The sequence below is a fragment of the Macrobrachium nipponense genome, chromosome 20, assembly GCF_015104395.2.
Source record: "Macrobrachium nipponense isolate FS-2020 chromosome 20, ASM1510439v2, whole genome shotgun sequence".
NCBI lineage: Eukaryota > Metazoa > Arthropoda > Malacostraca > Decapoda > Palaemonidae > Macrobrachium > Macrobrachium nipponense.
In genome coordinates, this window is record NC_061089.1 from 22,471,586 (window position 1) to 22,499,266 (window position 27,681).

At 40.6% G+C, this 27,681-nt stretch overlaps 1 protein-coding gene across 3 annotated transcripts; it reads left to right on the top strand.

Moving 5' to 3' along the window:
• Nucleotides 1-483: 483 nt before the first annotated feature.
• On the top strand, nt 484-26,916 carry LOC135223473 (nascent polypeptide-associated complex subunit alpha-like). 3 transcript variants are annotated; one of them, XM_064261896.1, is made up of 5 exons: nt 484-601; nt 19,945-20,071; nt 20,207-20,461; nt 22,565-22,660; nt 26,366-26,916. In XM_064261896.1, exons 2-5 carry the CDS (start codon nt 19,976-19,978, stop codon nt 26,546-26,548), a joined length of 630 nt encoding a protein of 209 aa, XP_064117966.1. In that variant the 5' UTR covers nt 484-601; nt 19,945-19,975; the 3' UTR covers nt 26,549-26,916. The 3 variants fall into 3 exon arrangements, with proteins under 3 accessions (XP_064117966.1, XP_064117983.1, XP_064117974.1); XM_064261913.1 differs by having other exon boundaries at nt 20,210-20,461; XM_064261904.1 differs by lacking the exon at nt 484-601 and adding an exon at nt 785-803.
• Nucleotides 26,917-27,681: the final 765 nt, after the last annotated feature.

Genomic DNA, 27,681 nt, shown 5'->3' on the forward strand with positions numbered 1-27,681 from the left:
ACTCGTTTCCTCCAACTGGGTTAGATCTCCTTTTCTGTCTAGTTCTGGTTTAGTTTATATTTTATACATTCAAGGTATTTCCTTTGGACTCCTGTTATTTTCAGGTATTTTGTTTCTGTTGCTTCACTTTTGAATATTTTCCTTACTTTTGTGTTCATTCTGAATTTGGCTTTTATGAGGTGGTGGCCTAATGGGTCATATGCATACTTTCCCTCATCTATCTCCATTCATTCGTAGTTTTTATGAATACTTTGGTTGACTAGCGCAAAATATTATTCAATAAAAACGCGAAGAAGAAGCCCTACACGAGTATACATGGTGCGTTCTATTTCACTGACATGGTTTTGTTTTTAAACTGTTTATTGTTTGTTGATATAATCATATATATGAAACAGAATAGGTTTAAGCAGAAAATAATTTTTCTATAAGATGTAATATTGCCTTATCATGAATAAAAATTGTATTATTCAAGTAATTTTAAACGAGAACGGTACACTTTTTTGCTTTGTGACGCCTTCGTTCTGCCGCTAGATGGCAGCACAGCTTAAAGAAGAGGGAGACGAAAGAGGTCTTTTCTGCTGTAATCCCCCGCCAAACTTGTGTAAGTGGTTTTTGTCTTTGCGAGTGAGCCTAAATTGCGAAGTGATTTACTAGCTATAGCATTCATTTAGGAAGTTCGGAAATCATGGATTATGTTAGAAGACATTTTCCATTATTGAACTCGTGATTTATGCAGATGTTCTGCGATGAAAGCAGGTCGACGGAACGGGAAGATTGTACACCGCCGTGCTATCGTAGTCAAGGTTATATTGTAACTTCTCAAATGGTTGTGCATTGTTGTATTAAAGTAATAGGGCCATTGTTTACTGTTGTGAAGGGTGTGTGATGTGTTATAATTTGAGGTAGAGAACTCTAATGTCACGGCAAAAGTGAAAACTGTTGTCAACAAAGTGGAGACGGGATGACTTCAGTCGGATCAACGCGAACATTTAATACCTAATGTACACAATGACCACCTAAACCAAGCATGGCGCCACGTGTGCATTGCTTTAATTTATTTGTATCTATATGATGACATAAGTTAATTAAAATAGCCAAATCGAAGGCGTTTTGGAAGCAAAAGGTAAGATAGTGCGGGCATGGTTCAGTTTAGGCTATTTCCGGCGACTCGGTAAGGCATACCGTACAAGTTTTGCCGCGTTAAGATTTTTTGTTAAGCTGGATAAGCTTAGGCTGTGGTTTGGTGAATGTATTACCTCTTACATTGGTTGAACGTTCTCTTTAAGGTTATACCAATAGGGTAAATATGGTAAACAACCGACTGGATTGGCCACTCGCTGACTACCATGTTTTGGCCACCCTCCTACAAAGTGTTTTAACACGTCCTGGCACTGGAGATGGTCATCAGTCATGAGTTGTTGGTGGTGAGAGGAGGAGCTCAAGACCTCTACTCTCCTTTTGAAGTAGGGTAAACAATCACGGACGATCCATCTTCATCACGCTGGCCGGGTCTTATTCAATCTTGGGTAAAAAACCGCATGGTACAGGGGTGGACCATGTACGATCAATGTGTACAACCCCAAAAATAGTACATTATAACGCGTCCTGACATCTGTTGGTGAGAAACAGAGCTAAAGACCTCTACTCCAGTGTCAGGACGCGTTACTATAATGTACTTTTCTTGGGGTTGTACACATTGATCGTACATGGTCCACCCCTGTACCATGCGGTTTTTTACCCTATATTTAATTGGTGAAACAGGAATACAATTACAACTTTGGGCATACTATTCAAAAGATTGAAGTTTCGTCAACATAATGCGATATATGAAAGCCCCATACGAACTAAATTAAGCATGTGACGCTCCTCGTAAAATATGTTTTCAAGGCAGTTTTGAAATCCAATAGGGTAAAAAATTGCATGGTACAAGGGTGGACCATGTATGATCAATGTGTACAACCCCCAGAAAAGTACATTATAGGGGGAAACATCACGACAGGCCAACCCTCATCACGGTAGACGGGTCTTATTCACTCGATATTTAATTGGTGAAACATGAATACAATTGCAACTCTAAGCATACCATTTAAAAGACTGAAGTTTCGTCAACATATTGTGATGTATGAAAGCCCCATATACGAACTAAAATAAGCATGTGAGCTCTTCGTAAAATATGTTTTCAAGGCAGTTTTGAAATCCAATATGGCGGCTACGTTTTGCATGGACGGTTCTCATCAGTGACGGCCACCATCTTTCCCCAGCCTTCCCAGCACTCATTTGAACAATGTTAGCGTATGTATGTAACGTTTATTGATCTTACTCAAGATTGCAGTTGTAATCAGCACAATAAAACAACATTTTGTTGCCTATATTAGTGAAAGTATGAAACTTGTTATTCCCGGGGTTATGGTTGGAACTGAATTCATTCTTACCTTGTAATCGGCGGTTTTTATCCTTACTGCCATCACAACTGAAACTCCACAGTGCTTATTTGATTGTTATTATACACATTTTGGTCTCAGTTCACTCCACATTGCACTTTAAACCCATTGCTGTTCCTGGTTTCTAAGCGCGCGCGCCATAAACACAATTTCGAACAGCAGACGACGACAGACGACGAAACTGCAAAGTTTTATTCCCTAAACTGTTTACTTTACCCGTTATTTAGTTTAAATTTACTTTATTTAAAAATTTTGATTTAATTCATGTATATTATCCCTTTTTTGCAACCAAATTACCCCGAAAAATTACAGATATTTCTAAAGTAGATAAAATCAAATGTTTCTAACGTTTTCGTACATCTGGCTGCCGAAAACCATAGAGGAACGAATACGGAAAAGTGCAGAGGAACGACTACGTTTTTTTTTTTTTTTTGCTTTTTTGTTTTTGCTAGCACTTTTCATTGATTTCAGTCTTTATTAGTATTTTGAATTTCTTTAATAATCGTATGCCAGAAATAAATGTAACCTTTAATGTTTGCATGCTTTAATGTTTGCATGCTAAGAATGGCAAAATCATCGTTGCCACATTAGTGGAGGCTTCACACATACGCCGTTCCATTATTATCCTGTTAAGCGTCCGCCCCTGATGAGCTCGCTGCTAACGTACCGTCACGCTTTTTTTGTAATCAGCGATCATAGCACTGATGATAGTTTTTCAAAGTTAATATTGATTTTTATGCTTGTTATTCATACTGTAATTAACTGTAGGAAATTCTCCTCTCTCTCTCTCTCTCTCTCTCTCTCTTCTCTCTCTCTCTCTCTCGTCTCGTCTCTCTCCTCTTCCCTTCTCTCCTCTCTCTCTCTCGGAGTCCAGTCACTCGGCAAAGAAAAGTCATCTTCACTCCCGCAATTGGAAGAAAAGTTTGTATCATCACTGGAGGATTCAGAACTAGAGCTCTCATCATCAAATAGGTTATCAATATCACACTCCTCATCTAGTATTTGATTGATCTCACCTGAAGAAATATGCCTCCTCTTTGGGACATTCATTGTGAAAGACGCGAAATCCAATTTGTCTCGATAAACGCCCGAAGCGTATTGAAAGAAAACCAACAGGGACAGGCAGTTTTCTAGCATAAGCGACCACCAAGAAAGAGTTGCCAGGCTGGAAATAAGTTTCCCATGTGCTGAGAGTGTTACCAAATGATGTTCCTACACTTTCTATACGAGTAAACGTATTATTACGGGGCTGACGGCTTGACAAGCACAGTTAAAGTCTTGAACGTAATATCCCGTTGAAGGCGCTACCGAGTAGATCGCGGTAAACGTATTATTACGTGGGTGACGCTTAAGAGGTTATAAACTGTTTTCATGAATTCTAGTTGTCATAGTAATGCAATAATGATAAAATTGCTTTAATATTTATGTATATATACTTCCAATACATAGCCTAATTTCACCAATTTCAACGTTTTGTGTGTAGTCTTATACCCAGTTTGGAGGGTCAACACATGCCGAATGGCAAGAGAGAGAGAGATAGAGAGAGAGAGAGAGAGCGGAGGAACGGAGGAACAAGAACAAAAGGATGGCGGTGGAGGGGGGGGGGGGGGGTGGGGAGAGGGTAGGTGGAGCTTTATACGCGTGTTCGTATCCATTTCTGCATAATGGAGTTTTTGTCTCTTGGTACAAGGACAAGTGTCGTTATTCTTTACGATTAGTGATTCACGATACCCTTATAAATTACGGCACTGGGTGTAATGCACTATAGCAAAATCTCGTTCTGTTAAGAGTGTTCGTTACAGAAATAGGTATTGCCCAAAAACGTGCTTGCACTGTCTCTGAAACCTATAGTAGACATGCTGCTTAGTTGTCAATCAAGTTTTTATAACCAAGTATTTTTTACAAGCTAGCTATTGAATAAATTTGTATTTTTCTCAGTCAAAACATATGCCCCTCAATGCTAACTTTCCTCTTTTAACGACTTTCTGGTCATTGCAAATTCGGCCCCATAATTTCTTATGGTGCGAAAACGATTGCGTCACACTACGGCGATAATCCAGCAGTAAAACATCTTCATATATCCAAAAAGTAAATAATAAAGATATATATGCGCATTACGATTATAACAATTACATGTATAGCTGATAACAATCTGCATGAATAACTGGTAAACTGTTCTGCAATGACAGTTGAGTATAGCAATTATTTACAATAGGTACGAAAGTCAAGATGTCGTGACGTCATAATACAGAACTTGAAAGAACGTTCTAATTCAGAAAAATAATTACTTAAATTTGAGTCAGAGTCAAGTTACCTTTTCAATAACGAATATTTTCAAATTAATCATCATAAATATGTAAAATATTGATGTTTTACTACTTATTTAAAAATTAGCCAAGAGCACGCTTCTCGTCATCTTCTACCCAAACAGCTGTTTACGCCTGGCTTGTTGTTGGTGAGAAATCGTGTTTCGATTGTTGTGATAAAAGTGCTCCAGCGTCTGTGGGTACAAGTGGTGTGCGGATTTATCGCAGGAAATGGAAAGTTTGTTGACACAAGCGACTCTGTAAACATCGAGATGGCGTCAATCTTCGAAACATTTTTAGTTGTAAGTAAAAATTTCTAAAGCGTTTTGGTGAGATTTCCACTGCCGTGGGCGCCATTTTCAGTACCCTCTGTTTAAATCTTAAAATTTGGCCTTAATTTCTAACTTTGGAGAAAATACTTACTTCGAAAGGAGAGTAGAGGTCTTTAGCTCCGTTTCTCACCAACAACAAGTCGCGACTGATGCCCATCTCGGGTGTCAGGACGCGTTATAATGTACTTTTTCGGAGGGTGGCTGCATTGATTGTAGGTGGCCTGCTTGGCCTGCTGTGATGTTCTACCCTAATGCGTTCTGACCGGAGTAGAGGTCTTTAGCTCCGTTTCTCACCAAGAAGAAGTCGCGACTGATGCCCATCTCCGATGTCAGGACGCGTTATAATGTACTTCTTTTGGGGTTGTACACATTGATCGTACATGGCCCACCCCTGTACCATGCGGTTTTTTACCCTATATGTAACGTTTATTGATCTTACTCAAGATTGCAGTTGTAATCAGCACAATAAAACAACATTTTGTTACCTTCTTTAGTGAAAGTATGAAACTTGTTATTCCTGGGGTCATGGTTTGAACTGAATTCATTTTTATCTTGTAATCGGTGGTTTTTATCCTTACTGCCATCACAACTGAAACTCCACAGTGCTTATTTGGTTATTATACACATTTTGGTCTCAATTCACTCCACATTGCACTTTAAACAAGTTGCTGCTCCTGATTCCTAAGCGCGCATGCCACAAACACAGTTACGAACAGCAGACGACGACACTGCAAAGCTTTATTCCCTGAGTTGTTTGCTTTACTCGTCATTTAGTTCAACTTTACTTTACTTTAAAAATGTTAATTTGGTGGTAATCCGGCAGTAAAACATCTTCATATATCCAAAAAGTAAATAATAAAGATAGATATGCGCATTACGATTATAACAAATACATGAATAGCTGATAACAATCTGCATGGATAACTGGTAAACTGTTCTGCAAGAAAGTTGAGTACGTATAGCAATTAATTTACAATTGGTACGAAAGTCAAGATGTTGTGACGTCATAATGCAGGACTTAAAAGAACTTTCTAATTCCGAAAAATAATTACTTTAATTTGAGTCAGGAATTGAGTTACTTTTTTAAAAACTAATATTTTCAAATTAATCATCATAAATATGTAAAATATTTTTGTTTTACTATTTATTTGAATAATTATCTAGTGCATGCTTCGTCATCTACCAAAACCGCAGTGAAGTCAAGAGAGTGGTATAGGGCTCTGTCTCATTACTGCTCGCTCTCCAAGATTCTTTTCGGTTAGGTATTGTTTGTGGACTGTTGAGGATTAACTACCTATTCAAATCTCTTTCCACGGCAATCACAGACTTAGGTCTCTGGTTGGATCAGAATTCTCGTATATTGCCCATCTCTCCTGCACCACATTTACCGTTATGAGAATTTTCAGACAGATATATCTCATTAGACTTGTTATCATCTTTGTTTACCCCACGGTATAACAGAAGATCACACCTCCCCCATCAGTCGCTGCCATGACGCAGAATGATTTTCTTCAGACAATTTGAGTTTTGTCTTCTAATATACATTTCCTAATTCGTAAGGTGTTCAATTATTCTTGCTCACCCCAAATTGTAAATGAATAACGGAAGACTTCGCCAGTTTCCCGCCTGACTAGCTCTGCTTCCAAAGTAAATAGAAGTGGTTCGTGGTTCTTCAGGCAGCACAATCCTTGTGTTTTTATTACTGAAAGACTGCTTTCATTGCAAACTCCAACTTTCTCACCAATCAGCAATGAAATAGCAGATTAACTTTTTCAGTCCTCTGTAAAACAATAGGGATTAAGCCGTCTTCACTGGTTGGTGTTATCGACGGGCGACTTTTTCTATGATTAGAATCTTGAGAGTTCACTGCTCTCGGTTCAACTGTGAAGACATAGGTCCACATTCACCATAGTCATTCACTCATAATATAGTATTGTTTCTTTTTGGTTGAGATTCAACTACCGATGAGAAACTTCTGTCTAGCCATCACAGGGACTTCAGTCTCGAGAAGGCAGTTGACTATCGTCTTATGTGCATGTGTTTCGCGAGAATCATCAACAAGATAGACGATTTGTATGGTTATTCTCAGCATAACCCTTCAAAAGGCGGGTGTCATGTTGTGACTACGTCTTGGATGCTTGACAGTGCTGTCAATCAGCATTTGTTGACAAGTCCGAGTCCTTCGTGGGCTGCGCTGTGGACTTTGTATTGGTTGATCCAGATCAGTCGTTACTTTGCCCTGTTGGTGTGCTGCTGGATCGACACCCTTCATTGAGTGTCGATGCCTTTATCCACTGCAGACTGCTAATGCAGAAGTGTGCAATGACACGCCTTTCTCCGAGTCTTATGAGATAATGAGAGACTGCTCTGCAGTTGGATAGTCCAGTGGATGGATAGATGAGGTCTTATTGCAACCATGTTTATACCTTTCTTCCTATGGGTCTGCCCACAGGTCCTTGGAACCTCTTTTCCTTTGACCAGTGGTAGATGCTTGCAGGTTGTGTATGCTTTCCTGGCTCTTCAAGAGGAAATGTTGCATCTTGCCTATGGTGTGTGGTTCTAGAGGTAAGAAGGATGCAAGAGTGACTGGCCTCTCGAACTTTAACTGGCTAGTCGGGTGATTGATGCGGTAAGCTTGCACATCGCGTCCTTTTTATTTTTCTTATCAGAATTAGAAGCAATCCCGGTCCTTCCTCTAGCAAGGCGAGGAAGGAGACTGGCAATAATGCAAACCCTTCCCAGAACTTCGCATTAATGCCCCTGATTAAATATTTTTCCCAGCATTTTTCAGGTGAATTACGATGCCTCACTCATTTTGGAAAGGCCCAGAAGTCTGACTCTCGATCGTGCAGCTCCTATACGCCGATCAAATTGTCAGAGGCAGGGCACTCCTCGCTCTTATGACCAGGAGGAATAGCCCAAGTGTGCAGAACTCCAGTCAGTTCTAGAGGCTCACTCACATTCCTCCCACCAATCAGTGAGTCTTCCTTATGTGAAAGACCAAGGGTTTGTAAAGCGTGTAGGAACAATCACAGTGTTTGAAAGTAAATTGTATTTTCATACAATCAACTTACCTGTCAGATATATACTTAGCTAAGACTCCGTCGTCTCCGACAGAAATTCAAATTTCGTGCCACTCGCTACCGGTAGGTCAGGTGATCTACCGGCCTGCCCTGGGTGGCAGGACTAGGAACCATTCCCGTTTTCTATCATTTTCTCTGTCGCCGGTGGTATCAACATTGTTGTTACTACCTCCTGACCTGAAATCTTATTTCAAAGCTTTTGATCATCGTTTCATCGGACTTTTTGGTGACGTACCTGGATCATGGTTTTGGCATTTGCTACTGTGGACTGAATTTGGACTTGCTTTTTGATTTTTCTCAGTATGTCTGATTCAAGTTAGTGTGAGAATGTGTGTGAATGTAGGCTGCAAGGTGAGGATACCGAAGGCTTCGGTTGATCCTCACACTGTATGTCGTAAATGTAGGGGGTTTGAATGTTCTTCAAATAATACCTGTCATGAATGTGAGGGGTTGAATGTTGAAGAATGGAAGACTAACTTCTTACTTTAGGAAGTTAGAGAGGGATAGAGTTAGACGTGCATCAAAGAGTGTGTGTATAAGGCCTATTGAGCCTTTTATTGAGTCTATCTCTCCTAATGTTAATGTTTTTGATTCTCCCTGTTTCGGGACATTCACAGGCTTTGCAATCAGAATTGGCCTCTGAAATCGCCGACCTGAAGGCTACTATCCACAAGATGAGGTCCAAAATGGCGGCCTTAGAAGGTAAGGATAGTGACAGTGATGTGTTCAGTGAAGTGAGTGCTCCCAGTGTTGTGGAGGGGGCGTTTGATCGTCTCTGCGACGCTCCCAGGCCTAGACCGCTTCCAAGCTCCCATGCCCAGAGGAGAAGGAAAGTCGAAAGCCTTAAGGAGGTCGTGGAGAATCCCCAACGGTCAGACGTCCCTTCAGCAGGCTCTGTCTCGCATCAGACGGCTCAGGACCGCTTTAGGAAAAGCGTCCTGCGAGAGTGTTTCTCTTCTTCTCCCTCTCCTTCACCTAAACGAGGGTGGAAGGACTCTGATCTTTCCAGGCCCCTGAAAAGGCATTGGAAAGAACCTTCCTTGAACTCGAGCCCCGAGCGCTTCTCTGATGAAGCTCCCTCCTCGATCAAGAAGGCGAAGGTTGTGTCGACGTCGCCCTTTATGCACGTAGCGGATCGTTCTCCTTCAAGGTCTCCCTCTCCTCCCATTGAAGAGGACGCGGGAGAAGCTTCTAAGAGGATCCTACTAGCTGTTCAAGAGCAGCTAGCCTCCTTGGTAGGAGTTCTGGCTAGAGATCCTCCTCGCAAGAAGGACGTTGCGCTTCCTATCAAGAAGTCTAGTCTTCTTTCCCCTGCCAGGCGCGAGGCGCCTTCCAGGCTTGAAGCTTCCTCTTCCAAGCATGTAGAAGAGGACATGCATTTCAGAACAAGCGCAAGAGAGGCACATGCCAGGCGTGAGACTTCGGCCAGGACGCCAGGCGTCATCCAGATGCGTAGAGCCAGCCAGGCACGAGACGCCAGCCAGGACGTCATCCGGGCGCGAGGCGTCATCCAAGTGCGAGGCGCCAGCCAGGACGCCAGCCGAGCGCAAGACGTCTTCCAGATGTGAGGAGCCAGCCAGGCGCGAGGTGCCAGCCGGGCGCGAGGTGTCATCCAGATTTGAAGAGCCAACTAAGCACGAGGCGCCTTACAAATGTCAACCGTCAACCAGACGTGAGGCGCCAACTTTTGTCAAGAGGGACTCTGTACACTCTCTTAGTCCCTCTCCTATCAGGAGTTTTGTCTCCCTCAGATAGAAGACTTCCTGATTTTGCTGCGGATTCTCCTTTGGACCCCGAGATAGACGAGAATTCTGAAGATGAGGCTCGCGGTAGGGAAGGACTTTCAAACTACAAAGTCTTGACAGCCCTTCTTCTTGAGGAATATGGGGACACGTTAACTCCTGCCGCTCCTCCCTCTCCACGCTCTCTGTTTTCAAGCGTAAAAGTGCCTAAATCTTCGTCTTTCCTTAGAATGAGGCCTACCATCTCTATGAAGAGGGCTCTTCATTCACTGAATGCTTGGATGGATACGAAGAAGGAGCTTGTCAGGACGGTCTTCTGCATGCCCCCAGCGAGACTCACTGGCAGAAGGGGCATTTGGTACCAAACGGGAGAGAATATGGGTCTTTCTCTCCCGTCCTCGGCTGAAGCGGATTTCTCTACTTTAGTGGATGCGTCTAGAAGACACGGACTGAACTCTGCCCGTGTGACTAGGGGCATTTTGGAACTGGATCATCTCCTCAAGGGACTCTTCCATGTTTTGGAAGTCTTCAATTTCTTAGATTGGTCCCTTGGGGTGATGTCCAAGAAGGCTCATGACGCAGAGGGTCTCGACCCACAAGTACTCCTTTGTATACTGTCGTGCATCAACAAGGCAGTACAAGATGGCTCTTTAAAAGTCTCCTCTTTGTTTGGAGCGGGACTGCTTAAGAAGAGGACAGTTTTTAGTGCTTTCTTGACCAAGGCGGTCTCCCACTCTCAGAGAGCAGCACTATTGTACTCTCCTTTATCTGAAGGCGACTCAAGACCTTCTCCTTCAGTCATCAAGGAAGAAGAGACCTGCTGCAACGGTTGAAAAGAGAGGGCCGAGTACGTCTCTTCAGCCCTTTCGAGGAGGCCCTCCCTCCAGAGCGCCCTCAAAAAGGAAGGCTCCTGAGAGGAGAGGTAGATCTGCCTTCCGTCCCTTTAAAAGTGATGCTTCTCACCTCCAAACACAAGTAGGTGCCAGGCTCCTAGGATTTGCGGAGGCCTGGGCACGTATCGACACAGACGCCTCGTCAATGTCTGTGATAAGGAAGGGATACCTTATCCCCTTCCAGGACAGTCCTCCCCTGACTTCAATTCCGCGGGAACTGTCAGCCAGGTACAGGGACCCTGTGCTGAGGGATACTCTTCGACTGATGGTGGATCAGATGTGGGACAAGAGAGCGATAGAACTAGTGCTAGATCAAAACTCCCCGGGGTTTTACAATCGTCTTTTTCTGGTTGCAAAGGCCTCGGTGTGGGGGGGGGGGGGCAGTACTAGACGTCAGCGCTCTGAACAAATTTGTTCAGAAGGAGAAGTTCTCTATGGAGACTTCGGCCTCAGTCCTTTCGGCTATGTGCCAAGGAGATTGGATGGTGTCACTTGATCTCCAGGACGCCTATTTTCACGTCCCGATTCACCCTTCGTCGAAGAAGTACCTCGGTTTCATGATGGGGAGGGAAGGATCTTTCAGTTCAGGGCCTTGTGTTTCGGCCTGTCCACAGCTCCTCAGGTCTTCACAAGCTTGATGAAGAATGTGGCGAGATTTCTTCACCTCAAAGGTGTAAATATCTCTCTGTATCTGGACGACTGGCTCATCAGGGCCAGATCAGAGAGACAGTGTTTGGAGGAGCAACATTAGGCTCGAGAGAGGTGTCAGGCACCTGGGAAACAGCACAGGTGTCCTGGCACATAAACTGCAAAGAACTCTTTGCCGTACATCTGGCTCTGAAGAACCTAGAACCTTTTGTATCGAACAAAGTTGTTCAAGTAAATGTGGACAACACCACCGCGCTTGCCTACATTCGGAAACAAGGAGGGACTCACTCCTTGTTCCTTTACGAACTAGCAAGACACCTACTGCTTTGGACTTCCCAGAGAAACATCTCCCTGCTTACAAGATTTATTCAGGGAGAAAGGAACGTAAGAGCGGACAGGCTCAGCAGGAGGAACCAGGTCCTTCACACAGAGTGGACCCTCCACTCAGAAGTATGTCAGAGTCTCTGGTCTCTTTGGGGGACTCCTCATGTGGATCTCTTCGCCACATTCCTCTCCAAAAGGCTGGAAGTCTTTTGCTCGGCGGTAGAAGACCCCAGAGCTCTGATAGTCAACGTCTTCCTTCTAGACTGGTCGCACGTAGATGTCTACGCTTTTTCACCTTTCAAGATCCTGGGACTAGTTCTGAAGAAATTTGTGGCGTCAAAGGGGACAACAATGACCCTGATAGCCCCCTTTTGGCCGGCACAAGATTGGTTCACAGAGGTGGTGGAGTGGACAGTAGATTTTCCCAGATCCCTCCCAAGAAGGACGGATCTTCTCAAACAACCACACTTCCAGAGGTATCATCAAAACCTCCCCTCTCTCGCTCTGACTGCCTTTCGACTATCGAAAGACTTGTCAGAGCGAGAGGGTTTTCTCGCAAAGTTGCAAGCGCGATCGCGAGAGCCCGCAGAGCCTCCACTAGACGAGTACTATATCAGTCCACAAGTGGGAAGTTTTTAGAAGGTGGTGCAAGTCTTAAGAAGTTGTCCTCCTCCACTACCTCTGTGACTGAAATCGCCGATTTCTTGCTGTTTCTAAGGGAAGAATCTCATCTATCTGTATCCACAATAAAGGGATACAGAAACATGCTTTCGGCAGTCTTCAGGTATAGAGGACTAGATCTGGCAGATAATAAGGATCTCCACGATCTCATAAGATCCTTTGAAACTACGAAGTCTAGGGAACCGGCTCCTCCTAGCTGAAACCTAGATGTAGTGCTCAAATTCCTGTCATCTGCAAGGTTCGAACCTCCTCATCTGGCTTCTTTTCGAGACTTAACTAGAAAATGCTTATTCCTTTTATCTTTAGCTACTGCAAAAAGAGTTAGTGAACTGCATGCTCTAGAGGATAAAGTAGGATTCAAGGGGGACTCGGCCATTTGCTTGTTTAAAGCTTTATTTTTAGCTAAAAACGAGAATCCCACAAATCCCTGGCCTAAGACCTTCGAGGTTAAAGGCTTATCGAGTCTCGTAGGTAAAGAAGCAGAAAGATCTCTTTGTCCTGTATGAGCACTAAAATTCTACCTTCAGAGAAAACACCAGATGGGGGGATCTAGACAAGGTCTTTGGTGCACGGTAAAAGACCCCACAAGACTGATGTCTAAGAATGCTCTAGCATTCTTTGTGAGAAACGTCATTACAGATGCGCATAAGATCTGTCCTGACGACACGTTTCGACTTTTGAGAGTGAAAGCTCATGAAGTGAGAGCAGTAGCGACGTCTCTCTCGTTTCAAAAGAATATGTCACTAAAGAACATCTTGGAAGCGACATTTTGGAGATGCAACTCAGTATTTGCATCTCATTACTTGGAGAGAGATTCGTGTGACCTACGAGAAATGTTTTTCTCTAGGTCCTTTCGTGTCTGCGGATACGATCCTGGGTTTAGGAGCTAACACCGATCCTTAAATTTGTACATACCTTCTATTAGATATGTTCTAGACTTTCTGCTGACAAAAGTGCTAGATGCCGCACTGGCGGCCAGTCACTATTGTTCAGTAAGGAACTCTTGTGATATCTTATTAGATGAGTATTTTATTTATTTTTTTTAAATTTATGTATTTGTTCATGAAACTTACCTGACAGATATATATATAGCTGTATTTTCTGAAGTCCGACAGAATTTAAAAATTCGCGGCACACGCAGTGGGCGGCCAGGTGGTAGTACCCATTCCCGCCGCTGGGAGGCGGATATCAGGAACTATTCCCATTTTCTATTCATATTTTTTTCTGTCGCCGGTCGGTAAACAACTGTTTACAGACCTCCGCCTAGGATTTTGAAAAACTTCATTAGCCACTTAAGTATCCTAATTATTCTTTCGATTATTAACTTGGATTTGTGGCTAGGCATACGCTATCGTAGATTTTGTCATTGCATTTGATGTCTGAAGCTAGTTAGCCTAGTTTCAGACTTTGTTGTCTGCACGGTAAGGTGAGGCTACCGGAACTTTCGGTAGACACTCGCTTAGTATATATGACGTTTACATGTTTTCTTTGCATAAGGTAATTAGTGTAATGTGTGAATGATTACGGAAGAAGGAGGATTCATTTACGCATTTTAGAGCGTGTTAGAATCCGGAGTTTTCCTCCACAGTAAACAGAAGTTAGAAATAATGAACCTTCTAACCTCCTGTAGATTTTATTTTGCCTAACCCTGTGGTATGTCTTACGGGCCTAGAAGAAGTGTCTGCTAGAGGATTACATCAAGTAATCTTAGGGACGCTTTGCGAGAGAAAAGACTTGTTGAAGGCGTCTTATTTGCTGTTGAGGACATTTCTTTACAGAAATTTTTAAAAAGGATTCGGAGTTAGCGGAGAGACATACCCGAATTTTTTCTTCGATCTCTCTTTCCTCTTCATCGATTTCTTTGAGAATCGGGAAGATTATATACTTGGATTCCTGGGTGATTTTCGGTCATGTTAAAGGGTTTTCCCCTATTAGCAAAGTGCTAATAGTTTTGTCAAGTCAGGACGTTTTCCCCATTGTCATTTAAGTGGGGGACCCCTCATAAATGGGGTAGTTCTCATTGACATAGATTTTAATGTTTTTATCGTTTAAGCGGATAAACTCATTAACAAATTTCGGAAGAGCTCTCATTCATTTTCAGAGGCTCATCCGGGGTTAAGAGAAAGACTTGTAGACCATCCAGGAAGTCTTTTGTCCAATATCATAAGAACATTGAACGGTCTTTTTCGATCCTCGGTTCTCTCTTGATGATCTCTATTCGAATATTACTCCCTTTTCTTGGAAAAGAGTCTTGGCAAAGAGTCAAGGAGTTCTTTTAAAAGTCTCGTTCATTAGAACGTGGACAGTCGTTTTCCTTTCTTTCTCTCTTCCTCGTCGAGGAAAGATGTAGTAGAGAATTCGATGTTCAAATTACTACAATACTTACGTAGTTTATCTTTGCGTCATTTTGCTAACGCATGGGTCAAGTCATATACGCATATCGTATTTACCTCTGCGGATAGAAGCCGAAAGAACTGTTGTTCTAATGTATTTATTTGACACTCCCTTCAACCTTCCAAGAGTTTTCGGAGTAAGAACAACTCTTCAGGTATTGTTACGACAACACCAACTCAGCTTCTGTATTTAGCGAATTCTGTTTCGTTTAAATAGGTCTGCTTGAGAGTTTCCTTTTGCTCGATAATATCATACCTATTCCTTCGTAAAGGGAGTAGCTGGCAACTCAGGCAGATAGTATTCTGTTCACCATTGAAGCTTTTCTTCGAGGAAGACTTCTCCTTCACTCTTTTTGATAGAGATCGAAGGTGGTCGATCTCCAATCCTTATTTTGTTTTCTTGAAGGAAAGAATTTAGGATGGAGATCGTTGTTCAGAATACTATAAATATACTACGTATATTAACCTCGCGACATGATTCTACTAAGCAGTTGAATTGTCCGAGGGGTAGGCGCATATCCTAGTTATTCTACGGATTGCGACTTAGACGAGAAGTATTCTAATTGAACTGCAACACCAACTCAGCTTCTGTATTTAGCGAATTTTGTTTCGTTTAAATATGCCTGCTTGAGAGTTCCCTTTTGCTCGATAATTTCATACCTATCCCTTCGTAAAAGGAGTAGCTGGCAACTCAGGCACATAGTGCGAGACGATGATCAAGGCTGCTGTTACTGTGATCTACGCAGTACCGGCTAGCTCGGTGTCATGCGCGGTTGGTTACGTCTCTCTCCCTTGCGGGAATGGCTGAATAAACCGTCTCTCTGCCCTACAATCATGGATTTTAGCCTCGGGTTGAGGAAATTTCTAGTAATCTTGAATGATCATACCTGCCGTTTACTTAGAAAATTTCAACAAGATATCTCTTATACTTGTTAGGTGCGGGGTTACTGCACGGTAACATTCGGTACGAATCTACCGCGGCATAGCACTATAATAATGCTCTCCTGCTTATGCAAAGCGCAGCCTTATTTGGGGAAGGAAGCAGGCTGAGTGAGGGAATGGATGAGTTTGCTGGGGACCATTTCCTCGCTGGAGAAGCTTGTTTTACCTGAATAAACAGCAATTCAGACCTCTACAAATTTTCCTCACGAAGAAATTGGAATAACATCAAAGATCTTGTAATTCTAATTTTCTCTCAACGGCTTGAGGATCACCTCGGGTGATAGCGAGAGGTGCCAGACATCCGAACAGAGAACAGATGTTCTGGCACATTGTCTGAAAGAATTGGAAGCCAAATTGGTCGGCTCTCCAGTTCCTCGAAGGGTGAGTTTGGATCGAGTGGCCCAAATCATCTCGGATAATTTCTCAGCTCTCTCATAGCTCGAGAAGAGAGAATTGGTTATGGGCTTGGGCACGGAACGTAACGATCCTCAAGAGGTTCGTTAAACTAGTGCACGTCCGTGCGGGTCTTCTCGATCGAAGGCAACAACTACTGACGTCTGAGTAATCCTCACTTAGAAGTATGTCGAAAGTGAGGAGAGACTGAGGGCGTCCTTTCGTTAAGTTTTTTCGTAATATTGAAGACGAAGGAGCTTCCTCTTTAGTTGTTACTTATTCATGATCCTAGAGGATTAGCTTTAGTCGCCCACATGTTGGCCTCTAAGAGGTTGGATTCACAGAGGTCAGGTAATTCAGAGAATTGTCCAAAGACCCTTCCCGAGAGAATCGGTGTAATCTAACATCGTCACTTAGTGAAGTATCTAATATCTCTCCTCTCTGAGTCTGAAGGCGTTCAGAACTATCGAGAAGCGATAAGATCTTCAAGATTAATGGCAGTCTCTTGGCCAAGGCAGAGCAGTGCTGCCTATTTTCAGTTTTCAATCTGAGGGGGCCGTTTCTGGAGATAGTGAAGGGAAATGACTGTTCTCCACCTCGACCTCTGTGAATTTCGTTATGGTTCTATCTTTCGTATGAAGTATGAGATAAGATAGAAGTCCTAACTATTGTAGAATATGCAAATATGTTGTTGACGGCCTCTAGGCTCAGAGATTCGGTTCTGTCAAACAACCAAAGCTTCACGATCTTGAGGTCTGTGGAGATCTTGAAATTCTCCTGGATCAAAGGTTCCGGCATGGAACTTAGACGTGTCTGAGTTTCTGATGCCAAAAGCAGTTTCGAACCTATCCCTTTCTGCGAACTTAATACACGTGACCAGAAAGGCTAATATTCTACAACCCGCTCTAGCCACGGCAAGGAGGGTTAGTGAGGTTTTAGCCATCATCAGAGGTTTTTGGCTTTAAAGGACATAATGGTCTGTCCTCTAAGCCTTCCGTTCTTGATAAGAACGAAAAACCTGTCTAACCCTTGATCCGAAGGCTTGGAGACCAAGGGTATGGCACAAATTATTGGGCAAGGGCATTAGAGAGTCCTGTGCCCTGTAGGGTCTCTCAAGTTTTATCTTGATAAAACTATAGAAAGTCAAGGTCAACGGACAATCTGCGGTGTTCCGTAAAAAAGACCAAACTGGTTCATGTCCAAGAACACCCTGGCATTATAGCCAAGGAGTTCTTTTAAGAGGTCTCATTCATTATGTTTGCATAAAGATTTGAGATATTTCTTAATATCAATGCTCAAGAGGTGAGGGCGCGGCCTCGGAAGCATTTCAACAGAGCATGACACTCAGTAACATCCTGAGTGTCACGCTTTAGCGAAGCAACTCTGGGTTCGCTTCACACTCCCGACAATCTGCGGTGTTCCGTAAAAAGACCAGACTGGTTCATGTCCAAAGAACACCCTTGCATTATAGCCAAGGAGTTCTTTTAAGAGGCTCATTCATTCATGTTTTTTGCATAAAGATTTGAGATTTTTTCTTAATATGAATGCTCAAGAGGTGAGGGCGCGGCCTCGGAAGCATTTCAACAAAGCATGACACTCAGTAACATCCTGAGTGCCACGCTTTAGCGAAGCAACTCTGTGTTCGCTTCACACTCCCGACGGGATGTGAAGACGACATTTCAGATCCGTAAGTCGCTAGGACCATTACATATCCGTAGATATATTATTGGTGTGCAGGAAGCAACACGAATCCTATCCTATAGAAAAAGGGATAGGTGTGCTTTTAACTTTTGAAGGGTTGGTCGCTTGAGGCGCGTCCTTTTCTTTAGCCTAGAAGTATGGAACTAACTTTGATAGGTTAGGTCAGGTGGTGGTTTTTAGCTTCGGTGCCCTCAGAAGTATGGTCATATGGTCTAGTCACATTGTGGTCACGCCCCCGTTGACAGATCATCTAGAGCGCCAGCATTACAGGTCTCTACCTCGCTGGCCAACTCTAGTAACGCAGAAGCAGACTTTGGTGACAGTAATCACGAAGTCGGCTATGCTAACAGGTCAGGAACCAAGATGTATATCATCTACTTAATTTAGTTTCCCAAAAATCCTATTCTGTCTCTTCCCACCATCCGAAGGTGGGATTCAGCTATATATATATCTGTCAGGTAAGTTTCATGAACAAAATGTTATTGTTATAATACAATTAAGTTTGTTCATACTTACCTGGCAGATATATATAATTAAAGTCCCACCCACCACCTCCCCTCAGGAGACAGTGGCACTGATAAAATATGAATAGAAAATGGGAATAGTTCCTGATATCGCCTCCCAGTCGGCGGGTGGGAATGGGTACTACCACCTGGCCGCCCACTGCGTGTGCCGCGAATTTTTAAAATTCTGTCGGACTTCAGAAAATACAGCTATATATATTATCTGCCAGGTAAGTATGAACAAACTTAATTGTATTATAACAATAACATTTTTATTTATTTTTTTAAAATTTATGTATGTGTGCGTAATGTGTTTTTGAGTTATGGTTGTTGTGAAGAGTTTGGGGATAACTTGGAACAATCTTTAATACTAACATGGTGGTTAGGATCAGGTGGTCGGGATTGGTTGTGTGCTCCTTCACAAGGTGTATTGTCATATAAGTGGATCAGCACCATAGACAAAGTCCTTTCAGGCTCTGCCGAGTAAGCGGATAAGACCCCATCGGCAGACCCACGAGAACTCTTGGCCATAGATCATATATCTCGCTAAAGTTTCTTGAGGTGATGCAGACTCCTGGGCAACAGCCACGAAGTCTACCACCTATCAGGTAGGAACCAAGGTTTATTTATACCTACAACATATGTTGTTTACCTGTCTATTCCATAATTAGCTGTCTCTTACCCTCCACCAAAGGGTGCCAATCAGCTAAGTATATATCTGACAGGTAAGTTGATTGTATGAAAATGATATTGTTATGATACAATAAAGTTTCATACATACTTACCTGGCAGATATATACGATTAATGGCCCACCCAGCCTCCCCGCAGGAGACAGGTGGAAGAGAGAAAATATGATAGAAAACGGGAATGGTTCCTAGTCCTGCCACCCAGGTCAGGCCGGTAGATCACCTGACCTACCTGTAGCGAGTGGCGCGAAATTTGAATTTCTGTCGGAGACGACGGAGTCTTAGCTAAGTATATATCTGCCAGGTAAGTATGTATGAAACTTTATTGTACCATAACAATATCATTTTTCTTAACTATACAAACCTGAGGTCCTTTACATTTATGCCCACCTCATGCCACCCCTGAATCTGAACCTGGGCCAAAAGGCAAAGTGGAGTGTTTACAGCCGGCCTACCTGCCTACCAGATGGTAGTTACTAACCACCTTGTTCAAGAATTTCACGGCCATAATTCCAGCCTACGCTGAAAGTAATTTCTTATGTAAGAGACCTCAGGTTAGTATAGTTAAGAAGAATACAATTTACTTTAAAAAATTTTGATAATTTGTTCAATCATTTGGTGCTTACTTGAAATGGTGGTAGAGTGAGGATTTCAGTAGCGTAGGTTTTTTGTTAGAGGTGCTATGATACAGAAAAATGGTACTTCATATTTATAGCAGGTGGTTAAGTTTTCCTTGTTTGGCTTCAGTTATGATTATTTACTTTCACAGTTCATTGATAAAACCTGAAGTGGGAATAGTAATTGTTACTGTGTATCTAGGATTATTGATTGTCAGCTGACTGGTTTCAAACACTGTTATGCATTTTGTTTTCCAGGTTGAGCAGCTTCTGTAAGAGAAACGTCATCATGCCAGAACTCACAGAAATTGAAAAGACCACACCACCTGCTGCTGAGGCTGCAGAAGAACCTGGTGCGGGGTCTGGGTCAGATTCAGATACTGAGGTTTGTGAAAATGATTTGTATAGTAATTTACTCCATATATATATATATGTGTGGCTGTATTGTATACATACACGTTGACATGATGAAATTTTGTATTATTTATGTGTTTCCATTTTACTTATGATTTGTATTCAGCAGGAGTCCTTGCCAGAATTGGTTCAGGGAGGATCAGCATCTGCTCCCACCATCTCAGAATCTGCAAAGGCAGCCAAACAGTCTCGGTCTGAGAAGAAGGCCCGTAAGTTGATGTCTAAACTTGGGCTCAAACAGGTACCTGGTGTCAACAGAGTTACCATTCGCAAAAGTAAGAACATTCTTTTCGTTATCAACAAACCCGACGTATTCAAGAATCCTGCCTCTGACACCTACATCGTTTTTGGTGAAGCTAAGGTTTGTCCATTGATATCTCTGTATTACCTAGTTGTGAAGTTTTAACTTTGTTAGGTACCATTTAGTGTGATTAAGAATTTTTGATGCTCAGTACAATACAGTAGTATGTTATGGTATTTATTGATTGTGATTTGCTCTGCTGTTATTTGCAGACAGTTTTACCCTGAAGTGAAGTAAAATTAAAGATTCCTATGACAATTTGTTGCTATTTTTCTCATAATTTTGTACTTCTGTCAGTTTGACTTTTGCTTCTCATTTAATTATAAATTTTTAGATTGAATTTTCTTGGGTTGTAGTATTCGGTGGTTATGCAAGTAGTTTTCATATCAGTCTGTTGAAGGATACGGTATTTGTGAATATTTTCCTCAAGTTACTAAGTATTTTCAAGCTAACTGCCAATTTTATTCCATGTTCACTTGGCTATTTGGATATGCTCGAGCCATTTATCACTTGGAAACTATTCTTGATTGTAAACGTTTGATTAAAGTTTGTTAATAAACCAAAGCAAAAATACTAGTTCAATATTGTATAGGCAACACAAAATTCTGTTAAAGAGCTAGGAGAGGAAGACTTTTAAGTGACCCTGAGTATTCCATAATGCAGTAGTACAATACAAGTTGGTTTTTGTTATCATTATCTTTTTTGTTCTTAATTTGTTTTTTTTTTATCTAAAAGTTCATTTACAGATTTACGTAGTACATAAAGGTTTTTGTTTCTCTTTGGGGCCTAGGGAATGAGGAATCTGGATGCGTTACATCTCCGAAGTTACTGGAGCATTATTTTGTTAATATATGTGTGTTGTTTTAAACTTAAAGTGAAACATATGATACTTGCATAAAATGCACCATTATTAAACACATGAGCAATCCTTGCATGAGATGAAAACACTGAAGAGTAGCAAGTTTTGTAACAAGTGATTTTGTCAAATGGGATAAGTGCACAATTTTTTTTTTTTTTTTTTTTTTTCCTTCCTGTATACCACAGTACCATTGGTTCTTGAATATTTGGTGCCGCCAGTGCTTGTCCTGCTCATTCTCTGTCTTCTTGGTCTGAGGCGTTTGCTCTTGGATAAAGATGCATAGTACATTCTCGTGGTCTTTTCACTCCTCCAACGATGCCAGTTGCTCCTTGTATTTCTTGAAGTCTTTGGATGGTATTTTGTTGTGTTCACCATCTGCTGTGCATGATAACTCTTGCCTGGTCTCCTAGGTCTGTTGCTAGTTTACCTTGGGTGTTGATAGGAAAGTGATTAGATTGTTCACAAAAAATCCTGACATCAGGGGCTCATGGTTCTATGGCCATAGCTGTTCTGTCTAAGATCTGGAAAGTAGTCTTCCAAGCAAAGGGTGTGTCTGCTTCTCCTCTAGCTGGGGGCCCTTCTTGGTCTTGAAGGGATTTTAAGGGTTGAGGGTTATTCATTATTGAACCACTTGAGGTTCAGTTGAACTTTTTTTTTTTTTTTTTTCTGTACAGTAGATAATGTTGTCATCCACCCTCATTGAGGAGCTCCTCTCGGTCTCTGTAGAGATAGGCTATCATAGCCTTGAGCTATTTGGAAAAGGTGTTGCTGTGCCCTGTAGTACATTAAGTAGGAATTGACTAGTGTTGCCATGTATTTATTACTGGCAGGCACAGGGTGGTGCCCAAGATGATTTCTTCTACATGTTTCTCATACTACTATACATGAAGTATATACAGTCCCACTTTTTTTTTTTTTTCCCTCATACGCTGAACTTTTGACACTGGTTCAGGGCCAAATAACATCTATTTATGATTGGCCAAATTTTTAACTCTACATTTTCTTTGTGTATATAAGTCGGTGCTTGAACATGATCCCATGTGGACAATCTCCACATACTAGTCCCTTAGATGAAGGAAATTTTTGGTTACAGACTGGTGTGATGGGACGGTAACCCTGCTACTAACTTACCAATTATCTAAACACCTTGTTAATAAGCATAAATTACAACCTGAAAATTTTAAATATGATTAGTGGTTTATTCTTTGCTACTTATTTTATTTTGCAGGGGACTATGTTTAAAACTTGGGCATGTTAGAAGTTACAACTGTCTTATGTAAGTAATGCTCTTTGGTGTTTTTCAGATTGAGGATATGAATCAACAAGCACAGATGGCAGCAGCAGAGAAATTCAAGGAACCAACTGTCAACCCAGCTGCTGACAACGCTGCTCACACTACTGTAAGTAATGTGTTGATGCTTTGAACTAAACTAGGTTTTTTCAAGGGAGCAGTTATGTTTGTTGTAATTTTTAGGTGTTGCAAAAGGATGAAGCCAGGAAGGTGAAGGCAAAGGTGGAAATTGTTTAAGGTTTTGAAGCTGCAAGTGTGGTGGTTGAGTCATAGCTTACTATGACTTAACAATACTATGTATTTATCAGTCAAATTTAGTAAATGGAACTTTATACTTGGCTGTTGGTACTAATTGATCAGGCAGACTATTATAGACAAAAAATAAAAAAATTTACTGAATAATATTTATCAAAAATATATAATGCAAACATGCCATTGACTAAGCCAAAAAGAACTAGAACCTTACAGAAACAAATAAAAAATGATGCCTCGAAGTCTTAGAAACTTTGAAGTTGTAAAACTTTACTTTTGAGAAAAAACCTAAAACCAAGATGGTTTATTTTTGGGGAGGTTTGGCATTATTTGGAGATACTTCTGGCTAATTATTCAGCTCTAGCACCATAATAAAGATGGTTTTACTAGTTTCTTTTATTTGGCAATAGAAATATGCCTGCATTTCGCTGTGGAAAGAGATATGAACAGCAACACTGCTTTTTTAGCAGGATTTCCAATGGATGCTCTTTGTTTAGCTTCATCTTCTAACTTTTCCTCGTTGGACTGACTTCCAATACAAGCCACTTTACAGTTATTTTTTTTTAGTGGTTTTTGGTCTGCATATTCATGATCTCGTGTTTTAATTATAAAAATAATATTGTCGGCAATAGTAGCAAGGAAAATGAAGAAATAATTTTTTTATGGGGACAGTTCCATCCAGCCACATGTAAACAAAATATTGTGACGTCACTGAATAGAGATGAGTTACCAATCAGAGAAAATGGGTATGAAATATTTCAAGGACAAATTGCCTGCAGCAGGGTTGGCCTCTCAAACAAAAGTTTTGAAAAAGGAAACCAAAGAAAAAAATCTAAAAATAACACTAATTTTCCCATCATCCATTATTTGACACGAGTCACTTTTAGGCAGTTGTTATTTACATGCCCATGGTATTTACACACTAACTTGTGTGCACACAAACCCACCAAAATACATGAAAAATGGTAGAAAAATACCCATACTACCTTTATGAGATAATTCTCTAATTTTCGTGTGGGGGTCATAAATACATAATAATGGTCGTTTTAGGGTCCCTCAATTGTATCTACAATCAGTATCTTTATCAATATTAATTTTGATGAATAACTTGTTTGGGGTTTAACCCTTAAGGACAGGCTAAATATAATCCACACCAGGCAAATGTTAGGGTTAGTCAGTTTAAAATATAAACACATCAATGGAAAGAGGAAGTGATGCAAGTGCATATGGTGTGAGAAAAAAAAAAATGTTTTCCCTACCTTCCATTGAAAATTGAAAGTGACTTATTTACAGCCCTGTGTTAGGCCTCTTTTTACAAGGCACACTATAATTTTACCAACTAATGTATATTTTTTCTAATTTATTTTTTATTTTGTAAAATTACAATTACAGCTCACACAATATCATAACATATAAGAACTTAAGTCGGTAATAAATTCTGAGTAGTATATCTGTTGGAAAATATTAATGCGAGGGAGTAACTTTTTGGTAGGTATATATGTTTTTTCTAGTATTTCTTTGCACTTTTCTCTGCAAAATTACCGTTAACACTGATATAAAATCATAAAATATAAGTATTAAAACTTACAGCATTCCGTGGATATATTTATGAGCAAATAAAAAGAAGTCATGGGACAAGCAGCGGCGAAACATTTTACAGTCGATTTCTGTGTTAGTGCTGAATGATCTCATAGGTCTCAGCATTTGGCCTTCTGGTTAAATTCTGTATTCAGTATTATTATGCCTTGGAGTGTTGATAGTTTTACCCCCTTCTTCCCTTTTAACTAGAGAAACAAATTCTTTTGTTATTGATTTTTACTTTTCTGAAGTCCATTATGTTGTCTTCAATTGCTTCATTCACTTTTGTCATTCAGTCTTCTGCTGTAATAGCTTTCATTGCTGCTACGTTATTGTATTTCCATTTGAAGAAACAACCCTGGTAAATATTTCTGGATATCACACAGTCTTCTTCCTTAGCAGTTTGTATGTAATGAATAGTTGAAATCATGGTCATAATGGAAATCACAAGTCCAACAGTTGTTGTTGTGATTTGTAAACAAAATATTATACTAATAGTACTGTGTCAAACTTTGTAGGGTGTTAGTGCCATCAGTGCACCTCATGTGGTGCACTGTAGACATTACTTGAGGCTTTTTGCAGCGTCCCTGTGGCCCTTAGCTGTAAATCCTTTCATTCCTTCTTTAGTACCTCTGTTTATATTCACTTTCTTCCATCTCACTTTCCACTCTCTTACTTTCCACTCTCTCCTAACAATTGTTTCATGTGCAGCTGTGAGGGATAATAGTAAACTTCATTTGACACATGGCTGCTTGATAATCCTCCAAAAATGAAAATAATGATGCAAATAATATTATATTGAAACCTACCTTATGTTATGTAACTTTCAACTTCTTGATAGTATGGAATGGAATAGAGAGTTTTGGCCCAAGGCCAAGCACTGAATCGGATATTGATAGCAAGAAGGTTTTAAAGGTGTAACTGTCATTTTTGGAGGATTATCAAATAGCCATGTGTCAAATGAAGGTTACTATTTCTTGAGTATGACAATATTTTGTAGATCACCACAGAACAACAGTGGGTTTAACCTGCAGTAGTTTATCAGGTTCAGTATTCCTTTCAGCCTGTGTTTACCAAAGATCTGAGCAGAGATTTAAAGGTCATACACAATATTTGTAATTGTTTTAGTACTGGTACCTGTTGAAACTTAGTTGTATTCCTTCATTACCTAAACTTAGTTGTATTCCTTCATTACCTTTAAATCTGTATGAACAAGGATCCAATGTTATGTGACTATGTACTGTAGACTGTTTCTCTCATAAACAGTTTAGAACTTCAGAGTAAACCACTTTTTGATTTGATCATCAGGGAAGAATTCATGATCTATGCAACATCAACTTTCTTTAATCCATAGAAACCATTCCAACTAATGAATCTTTCATTGGTTACTTGAAACTTGTCAGTTCAAGTCTTCATAAATCTTTTTCTAGCCATTACTTCAACCATCATATTGCTGTCAGGAACTTTTGCAGGGAAAAACTGGATTATGGTAAATTTTAGGGGCTGAATACGGGTAACTTTGTAGGGTTGTGATGCAAGAAATTTTACCAAACCGCTCGGAAGTGCCTATAACATTGTTAATAGGCTTTGTTTAAAGTCTGGATTGGGTATTGCTTAAGAGCATGAACATTTATTTGCCTGTCATGCTTACTAAGGTGACCTTGAACATAGAGAATCTGAGTTACATTATTGAAGCATGTTGTATACAGAGAATACAACATGCTTCAAATACATGTTGGACATGTATTTAGATAATTCGTTTACTCATTTTAGAGGTTATGCTGTACCCCCAACATATTTTCCCCACCTTTGCAAAGATTACTTTAGTCCAGCATCACCAGACGAGTGGGAATGTCATTAGCAAACCGTTTTCTTCTGTATAATTGAGATTTAAGATTCTGATGGATTTGAATATTTCTTAAGTTGCTGCCATTTAAGTGCTTGATTTCTGTGGTAATATATGTATGTGTTTTCCTTTTTCCAGGTACCTGCTGCTATACAGGAAGACGAAGAGGAGGATGAGGAGGAGGTAGATGAGACTGGACTGGAAGAGAAGGATATTGAGCTTGTCGTTTCCCAAGCCAATGTATCGCGTGCCAAGGCAGTTAGAGCATTGAAAAAGAATAATAATGATATAGTTAATGCCATTATGGATCTAACAATGTGATCGCCTTGTATATCATTTTAATTCTTTTTCATTGTTTTTGATTGCGATTAAAGACTGATGGTTTGAGTGAAACATGCATTTGTATTTGCAAAGTGTCCGTGAGATCTGCATTTTTATTTCTAAAATTGGTTTGTATTTAGTCATCTTGAAATTTAGTTGTCCTTGTCAATTTGTCCTTGATTCATTTTTATTTTTTACGCCTTTTCTAGGACAAAAGTCAAACACAACACAAAATTAGTGCAACTAGCAATAAAATCCGAAGTTTATACCCATTCACGTCTGCCTCTTCCTTGTTTACACATAAGAAATAAAACAGAACTTATACTTACTCTGGTGTCTTCATCTTTAAATAAATATCTAGTACCTAACAGTTGTTTTATTGTCAGAAAATGTTATCAATAAGTTTAATACACAGCACAATTTCTCAAAAAAGTTTTTAAAGTAATTATTGCATCATGGAAAAAGTAGTTTAAAGAAAGAAGAAAGGTCAAGGAAAATTAAAATTTAATTTTTAAATATGTAACTGACCTGGCAGTTATATACATAGCTATATTCTTTGATGTCATGACGTCAGAGAATATAGCTATGTATATAACTGCCAGGTAAGTATATTTAAAAATTTATCTTAAAATAAAAATATCATTTTCCTGTTTTACATATTGCTTGGAGAATAGTTTAATCAGGCTCGGGGCAAACTTTGCTGTTGAGCTTTGGGAGCAAATTGGTTTATAGAAATTTTTGTAGATTTTCCATTTAAAGTTTACTCAGTTCAAAATTTGCAAGGAGCTATAATTTTATAAGTTTAAAGTTATCCTGAATGATGACCCCTGCGTGAGCAGTGACAGGTGTCTAAGTGTGGCACTCAAGATGACACCATATAAACAAGGTTAATGGTGGTGATGGTCGTTAAAGTTTGAGGACCGCTTAACCGTTGTATCCCCTGTAGGGGGTTTAGTGCTGTCTGTGTACCTGCGATGCGCTGTAGGTATTAGTAGAGGGTTCTGGGCAAGTCTTTAACTCCCAGGTCCACCACATAAAACGGAAGATTGCATCTTTTTAGCAACTAATTGATCACAATGCAGGGAAAAAGACCTCATTTGAACAACTGATTCCAGGGGATCCAAATTAGGCCC

Excerpts from the sequence above, each read along its gene's own strand:
- LOC135223473 (XM_064261896.1), top strand. The coding sequence starts at position 19,976 with ATGCCAGAACTCACAGAAATTGAAAAGACCACACCACCTGCTGCTGAG. Across the intron at positions 20,462-22,564 it reads TCGTTTTTGGTGAAGCTAAG|ATTGAGGATATGAATCAACA; the intron begins GTTTGTCCATTG and ends GGTGTTTTTCAG. Across the intron at positions 22,661-26,365 it reads ACAACGCTGCTCACACTACT|GTACCTGCTGCTATACAGGA; the intron begins GTAAGTAATGTG and ends TCCTTTTTCCAG.